The sequence below is a fragment of the Vigna radiata genome, chromosome 1 (assembly GCF_000741045.1).
Source record: "Vigna radiata var. radiata cultivar VC1973A chromosome 1, Vradiata_ver6, whole genome shotgun sequence".
NCBI classification, from domain to species: Eukaryota; Viridiplantae; Streptophyta; class Magnoliopsida; order Fabales; family Fabaceae; genus Vigna; species Vigna radiata.
In genome coordinates this window covers 3,987,528-3,995,639 of record NC_028351.1, presented here as the reverse complement: position 1 = coordinate 3,995,639, position 8,112 = coordinate 3,987,528, and the positions used below count along the sequence as shown (strand labels likewise).

General features: G+C 35.1%; 1 protein-coding gene across 3 annotated transcripts; it reads left to right on the top strand.

Annotated features, from left to right (window-relative positions):
- Positions 1-3,450: 3,450 nt before the first annotated feature.
- Positions 3,451-7,552, top strand: LOC106774492 (zinc finger CCCH domain-containing protein 12). Of its 3 annotated transcripts, none has more exons than XM_014661512.2 (3): positions 3,451-3,582; positions 3,875-4,964; positions 6,935-7,552. In XM_014661512.2, the coding sequence occupies exons 2-3, from the start codon at positions 4,139-4,141 to the stop codon at positions 7,213-7,215; spliced, it is 1,107 nt and encodes a 368-aa protein (XP_014516998.1). In that variant the 5' UTR covers positions 3,451-3,582; positions 3,875-4,138; the 3' UTR covers positions 7,216-7,552. The 3 variants fall into 3 exon arrangements, with proteins under 3 accessions (XP_014516998.1, XP_014517006.1, XP_014517014.1); XM_014661520.2 differs by having other exon boundaries at positions 3,730-4,964; XM_014661528.2 differs by lacking the exon at positions 6,935-7,552 and adding an exon at positions 5,363-6,303.
- Positions 7,553-8,112: the final 560 nt, after the last annotated feature.

Sequence of the window (8,112 nt, the reverse complement as noted above, 5' to 3'; positions counted from 1 at the left end):
TCAACTAGAACTTTGTCACAACAAATATAAGTTCTTAAGGTGCTTGTGATCTTTTCTTTCAGAAATGTGCAGTAATCAAAAACATTTTATTTCACATTTCAATACAAGCATGTTCCACAAATATAACACTCAATCAATCATAGGAACATACGTTGTAAATCGACAAAACATGTTCAGCAGATATAACAAACACTTCAGAACAAGAACATGTAATACTGGAACATGTGTATTGTTATTAAGCATTGTGTTGTCATCATCAAAAACTAGTTTGATATAGAGTTTGTGTTGTCAACAATCTCAACAACTAGTACACCGCTCGGCGGTGGCTTCACCACCCGGCGGTGGGCGCGTCACTTGATCTCACCCCCCAACGTTGCCGCTTGAGCGTCGTCCAAAGAATCCACTGAAGAGTCCACCGCCCAACGATGGGTTTTGTTGAGATTGTTGACAAAAAAAACTCTATATCAAATTAGTTGTTGATGATGACAACACAATGCTTAATAACAGTACACATGTTGTTGCATTACATGTTCCTATTCTGAATAAACTGTTATATCTGCTGAACATGTTTTGATGTACTGTGATGTATGTTCCTATGATTGATTGTGTGATATATTTGTGGAACATGCTTGTATGAATATGTGGAATATGAACTGATTGATTGAAAACATTTTATTTCACATTTCTAGAAGTAAGAGATCACAAGCACCTTTATGAACTTATATTTGTTGTGACAAAGTTCTAGTCCAGTCGAATACACCTATAATGGATTCGACTATGCTAAAATCTTTGTACAGATTTTGTGAACCTCTGTTGTGTGAGATTTTGAGTTGAAAAGAATTTCAAAGTGTTGTGCATGTGTCAGTTGAAATTGTATATTGCATATTCGACTGTGATACTGATCTGTTTGGAATTCTATTATGCTTACACGCTCCAACGACTATATTTTTTATAGTTATGCATTGATGACTTGGTCAACTGTAATAAATGTGGGTTGAATTTTGTTGACTGAGAGCCTATATGTTGACTGTCTGTTATACCTGTTTTAATACAGTCGACTATATTAGTAGGCTATTCGACTGAGAAGCAATCTTTTTAACAGAAAACTATAAATAGACAAAACACGAGTTGTTCTGTGACTTTTGATGATCTGACATTTTCATTTTCCTGTTTCAGATTGAATTATCTGTTTTAACAGCTCCAAGAATTCTCCAAGAAGACGGTGGTGATCTTTCTTGAGAGAGATTCAAAGGGAGAAGTCAATTGTGTTGACTGCTTGATCATAATCTGCATGAGGAAGGTGCTTCTGGATTGATCTTTTAAGGCTTGGCATCCTGTGAAGACTGTTGTGTTGATTGAAGGCTTGGAAACTTGTGAAGTCTGTTGTGATAGGCTTGGCATCCTGTGAAGAGTGTTGGTTACATGTTGAGGATTGTTCGACGTGGGTTCAGATTGTAGAAAAGGAGATTCTTGCTGCAATTCTGGTTTTGTTGTGCAGCTATATTTTGGTTTTGGGTTGGAGAGGAGATTTATATTTTTGCGTGGTGCTTCTATAAATTCCTTGTTGTAAAAACCGCAACCATTATAGTGCATTTGCTTCCTGGGTTGGGAGGACACTGGATGTAGGCATTGTTGGCCGAACTAGTATAAAAACCAGTGTTTGATTTTCGCTATCCCTGCACTCTTTATTTCCAGTCGACTTTGTTTGTTTAGTAGTCGACTGCGTTTTTCCGCTGCATTAAATTTTCATTACTTGCATTTCAAGAAAGATAAAAAAGCTTTGCATTTTTGTATAAAGATTGTGAAAAGATTTTGTTTTTGAACAAACACCAATTCACCCCCCTCTTGGTGTAAAACGAAGCCTACTCGTTTCTCAACAGGTTTCATCGCCCGGCGGTGAGTGCGATAGTCAATTCCACCCCTTAGCGATGCCGCTTGAGCGTCTGATAGAGAATTGCCTAGAGTACACCGCCTGGCGGTGGTTTCACCGCCCAACGGTGGCTGCAACTCTTCTTTTCTTCACTTTTCCACCTTCTCTTGCATCCAATTCCTCCCTTCTTGACTTCCTTCATTCAATTCCTGATAAATTATGCCACATAAAAGGAAAACCAAGCATAAAACCAATAAAACCTAATTTGACTCTCTTATACTCTAACTTAAGCTAATTGCATGATTTCAAGCTAATTCTGAGTCAAAGGGTGTATTTGATATCAATTTTAAGTATGAAAATAATGGTTTTTAGACTGTTATCAGTAACCTTGTGAACTCTCATGTATTTGAATTTATTCTTAATTATATCTGAATATTTCATTAATTGTTAGGGTTTTTCTTCTTCGTTCAATGCTTGTTATGTTTAACTCATTCATGACATGATGTATGATTTGCATGAGTATCGGGAGATATCTTACAATTCATGATTTGGATAATTCCCCCAAAAGCAGTATTGCTCAAGGATGGGGATATGAGTTTTGGTTGTCTTAAGCTACTAATGGTAATGCAGAATTAATTATTAGGGATGCAAGGGATTGGTTTAGTAATTAAGGATAAACTTCCTTCACTAAGGGATCAGGTTTTAAGTAATTTAGATAGTGACATTAACATTAATGAAGAAGTATAATTCTTATATACATGAGACTAAATTAGGCAAAATCTAAACCCCAACAACATATTCATCTCATATTACAAATATCATTCATTCATCTTTGTGTTTTAGTTCAATTGATTACATTTGCATTCATATTTACTTTTATTGTCTTTGCATCTAAAAACCCAAAAATCGTTCATCAATGTGTTAATTAGTTAGGTAATCATGATTGTTTAGTGTCGCGAGTCTCTTAAAAAACTATACCGGTCTTACCATTATTATTACTTGATACGATTCGATACACTTTTCGAGATCTTAACAGAGATATAATCTTATTTTTCTTTTTTTTTTCAATTACTTTTTTTCCTAAATTTAAATATTGACATATGATAAATCCAGTTATCCTCTTGAATATTATTTGACATGGAAACAATTTTCTACCCTTAAATATATTATTTTTAAGAGAATGTCCTACATTTCTATACATTTTTAAGAGAGGCCAAAAATTCCTTATTCTTTGTAAATGCTTAATAATCTTTTTAGTAATATCAGAAAAAAAAATATTTAAAATATTACTTTGTTTATTGATGATGTAAAGAAAAAAAATACTCCATTTACAAATTAAAAATAACATTTACTAGTTTTTCCCGATTATATTTATTCTAGTTTACGAATATATTAATTAATATTTTTTAATGAACATGCAGATAACACGTAACTAAACAATGCATTACTAGAGAATTAATAACCTTCAGAAGAATTAATTGATGCATACAATCATAAATAATATTATTTAATATTTGAAATTTAATGTGCATAAGTAGCACAAGATATATATATATAGATATGAATGGACAAACATTGATCAGCGGAATACTGACAAAGTCGTCAACTCTCAAACTCATTTCATTGTTAGAGAGACAATCTTAGCCTTAGAAAAAAAATAAAAAATACAGAGTTTCTCCAGTTCCTGTTGGTTCACACGAAATTCTAACCAGGTACCAAAAATTCTGAAACACATCCCAGTTTGAAACACTTTCCTAGATTGCATTGTTTTGAGAATCTTTCTTACTTACAAATGTTCAAACTAATATTTGTATCAGGTTTATGACAGTTTTTTGTTTTCATTTTTCTTGTTCTCACAGATCTAGTTTCAGTTGGTGCCATAAATTAAACTATCTTTGTAGGGATTAAGTGAATCTTTGTTACAGACTTCTTTTTCTTACAATTGTGTTTTTCTCATCATCCTATCTACAAGATCTGTCTGATGTTTCGAGATGTCTTGAACAGGATTGTCTCGAACATAACTAAGATTGTCTTGAATACTTTGAGATAAGATTGTCTTGAAGAAGATAGTCTTGTTAGAACTAGAAAAGAAACCGTTGATTCCATTTCCTCAGCTGCAGCTGTGTTGGGGGCACTTCTAGGTAGGTGTTAGTTTCCGCGAATCACCCTTTTCTCAAATTTTCTATAACCCCCATTTCCGAGGACGAACAATACAGAGACAGAACTCTGAGGTCAAAATCTGATTAGGGTTTTGCCTCGTTTGCGACAATGGATTACGCTCGAGACGGGAACGTGGTTCAAATAATCACTGGCGGTGGTGGAGGAGGAGAGAGCTGGTCCGGCGATCAAGCCGATTGGGCAACGGAGGATGAGTACCGGTATTGGAACAGCAACAACAACAATAACGGAGACGCGGAATCGACGCCGTCGAACTCGAATTACGAGTCGCGGTCGGAGCCGCCTAGCAAAAAGTCCCGGAATTCGCAGGATGGGAGCTCAAACCGGTCAAAGGCTATAGGGAAAATGTTCTTCAAGACGAAACTGTGCTGCAAGTTCAGGGCAGGGACCTGCCCTTACATCACCAACTGCAATTTTGCCCATAGCATTGAGGAGCTACGCCGCCCGCCACCAAATTGGCAGGAGATTGTGGCAGCACACGAGGAGGAGAAGGCAGTGATGGCAGAGCCAAGGGAGGAGTTTCAGATTCCCACTGTGGGGTCTTCCACCTTTGCAGGTGATACGATGCAGAGGTCCTACAAGGGAAGGCATTGTAAGAAGTTTTATACTGAGGAAGGGTGTCCCTATGGGGATAGTTGCACCTTCCTTCATGATGAACAATCAAAGAACCGAGAGAGTGTTGCTATAAGTTTAGGCCCAGGGGGTTATGCTGGCGGTGGTGGTGGAAGCAGTGGCGGTGGTAGTGGCGGGGGAGGTGTAAGTGGAAATGGTGGTGGTGGTAGTAGTGGTGCTAACGCCGCTGGGAATGGGGCTAATTCGAAGCCCTCTAATTGGAAAACCAGGATTTGCAATAAATGGGAGATGACAGGGTATTGCCCCTTTGGCAACAAATGCCATTTTGCTCATGGTGCCACAGGTACAACCCTGTTTCCTTTTCGCTGTTTTTACGATCTTTTCCTTTTTCAGTGATAATTGAGGGATAGTTGTGTGCTGTGTAAAATGCTTCTAGAATTGGAAATATTTTGGATTGTTGCTGTCATTTCTCATTATGAAGTCTATTCATGTTATTTGGATATAGAATCTGTGTCGATGGCACTTGATGATAGATTGCTTTGTGTTTATGTATTATTCAATCTTGGATTTTATTTATTCATTTTATGTGGTTAGTATAGCTATCGTTCCTGCTGTTCTTATTTTGAGTATGTTATAAATACTTATGTCAATTACTAATAATTTGATATCCAAGTGTTGTATCAAGCATGTCATTAAAGTGTGTGTGGCAGCTGGAGTAATCCTTGCAATATTTTGTTCCAGCATGTTTGCATGTCAGAAAATCACGCTTGTGCACAGGGAAATGCATGGTTCCTTTTACTTCTACACAATGAAAGGCATAACAAACTCAACCTACAGCAAGAGAGAACTTTTGGGTTTTGAAGTGTGGAAATTTGGCCCTCTCTTTTTCCGAAATATCTATCATTAACTATGTGTTCCCTTATTTGAGATTATTGATACTTTTTCTGTGCCTTGAATGCTTCAATATCTAAGGTTTCTTTTTACTAAAATAAATGAGAGATCAGAAAGGCATAGGTTCTTAAGTAGCAGGTTGTAGATGGAATTGAAGCAAAAAAATGTAAGATGCAACTTTTGTAACTGCTGTGTACGCAGTGGAAGCACACCAAGAGAAATGAAACTTTGTTAAACTATACTTGTCCGTTGACATACTTACAAATGTAGCCAAACACAAATGTGAAGAAGCAAATTTAGGTAACCAATCAAATGGTGGGTTCTCTCCAACTAAATAGTACTATTCTTGAGATACTGCTATGCTAGGGCTTGAGAAACCAGAAATGCAACGAATGATTTATATTTCGCAACCTAGATTCCACCTGCATAAGCAGATTTAGGGCCATACATATTGTATTGAAATACATTTTAGCTTCCATGTTAATAAATTTTGATTGTGTTGCTTTCTGATTTTATACAATTTAAATGATATGACATAAAAAATTGGAAGCATTTGTGAAGGTTATAATTAGAGAAATTCTATTCTTCTCTCTGAAATTTAAGGGCTTTGGTAATGTTGTCGAGAAACTGTCACTCCCTCTTTCTCTGGTTTGCCGAAATCCATTCAACTGATGGACATGGACAATTGTACCAAAGTCCTAATTTATTTGGGTATCATAGAATATGTCATCCAATTAACGTAATAATTTAGTATATACCACCTCTGGTTCTATGTATAAAAAAAAAAAAAACAAATACCTAACTCATCAGAACCAATAAACATAGTTAAGTTAGTTAATTTTAATTAATAATGTCAGAAATTAAGATGTATTCTAGAAACATTTATGGAATTAAATGATTGAAGTGTTTGGTTATATTCAATGATTTTTCTCAGAATTCAAGAAATAAGTTTTTTGAACCAATGGGAGTGATTATTTTTGTTGATAACTCACTAAATGCATCCACACTTATGGGGAATGAGTACATAACTCATTAATAGACTCTCCAATAAACTAAGAGTATAAAAGCAGATTAGTAATAAAACATTTGGAAATGGTTCTATGTTTCTCATAAAAAGGATAAAAAAATTGTCCTCATCTGTTTCTTAAATATAGGACTAGAAGTAAAAGTAAATACAATTGGAATGCAGAAACATGTTGGAAATATACACTTACTCTGCTGTATTTATTTATTTTTATATCTAAATGTTCATCCCCCATCATTTTAATATCTGCCTGAGAATGCTTATATTTGTATTTTTTTCTTGGATGTTGACACATACAAGTGTGTTGTTGGCTTGAATTGATTATCTATCAGATATGTATTTAGTAGTAACAAGTAATCGATTTTCACACTCATCTTACTCTGATATGGTGATCACAGAGTTGCACAGATATGGAGGGGGGCTTATGGAAGGAGAAAGCAGAGATGGTGCTTCTGTGGTTGGCTGTGACACGAATAAGGGTGCAGCTTCAAAAGCTTCTGCCGATAACGTTGTTGCTGCGGTTACTCCTGTTGCCCATTCCGATGTGTACCATATTGGAGTCCCTTCACAAAGGCCTTCCATTGTGATTCAGAGACCAGGGCAGAGAACTCATCAGAAGTGGAAAGGTCCAGATAAAATCAGTAGGATATATGGTGATTGGATTGATGACATTGAATAGAGTTGTACTCCCAGTCATGGATGCAAGAAACCACTGATGAGGGCTTATGTACCATGAAGAAAAGTGAATACGCAATGATTTTTCATTCCCATGCTATATTTTTATTAGCTAATTTCTTTTATGATCCTTAACTTGTAACGGGAAAAACAGTTTAGTTGGTTTCACGGATAACTGTCTTGTATGATTATGTTTGCTGGTGTATTCACCTTCCTTAATACGCTGGTTCTGTGGTGTCTGAATGTTGCAGCAGCTTCCATGTACTTGCATCAGATAGTATGGCATAGTTGTTATTTTAGGTAGAACTTGTTCATTAGGATTGTTTTCCTCGCCTTGTTCAGTTGTAATGAAAACCATTTTACAATTTTCCAAACAATAGTTCTGTGAATTGAAATCACTAAAATTTTGAGTAGTTCAAACCATATTCTACTATCTTTCTTTTTTCAGTTTTAAGACCATTTCAGTTCTGGAAACAAGATTAATCAAATTCCTGGTATGTGATGTAACCGATGTTTCTCACACAGAATTTTTCCATGCAGTGTGAGATATCCACACTCTTTGACCTTTGTACATATTTTGCTGAAAAATAAGTGTTTGATATAGATTCTCACGAGGGGTAAGAAATAATTTACAGTATTTTTTCTTTGAAATATATTTCAAGCTTTTACAAAATATTTAATGTTATAGGAAAATAATTCAAAATGACTTTATAGATTATCAATGTTTTCTTTACACATTTTTATAATTTATAGTAAAATGGGGTAAATCGATGGATTGGTAGAACAGTATTCAATGGAATTTTTAACAAGAAATAATTATTGAAGAACTTCAAACTTAATTAGCTTATATATATATATATATATATATATATATATATATATATATATATATATATATATA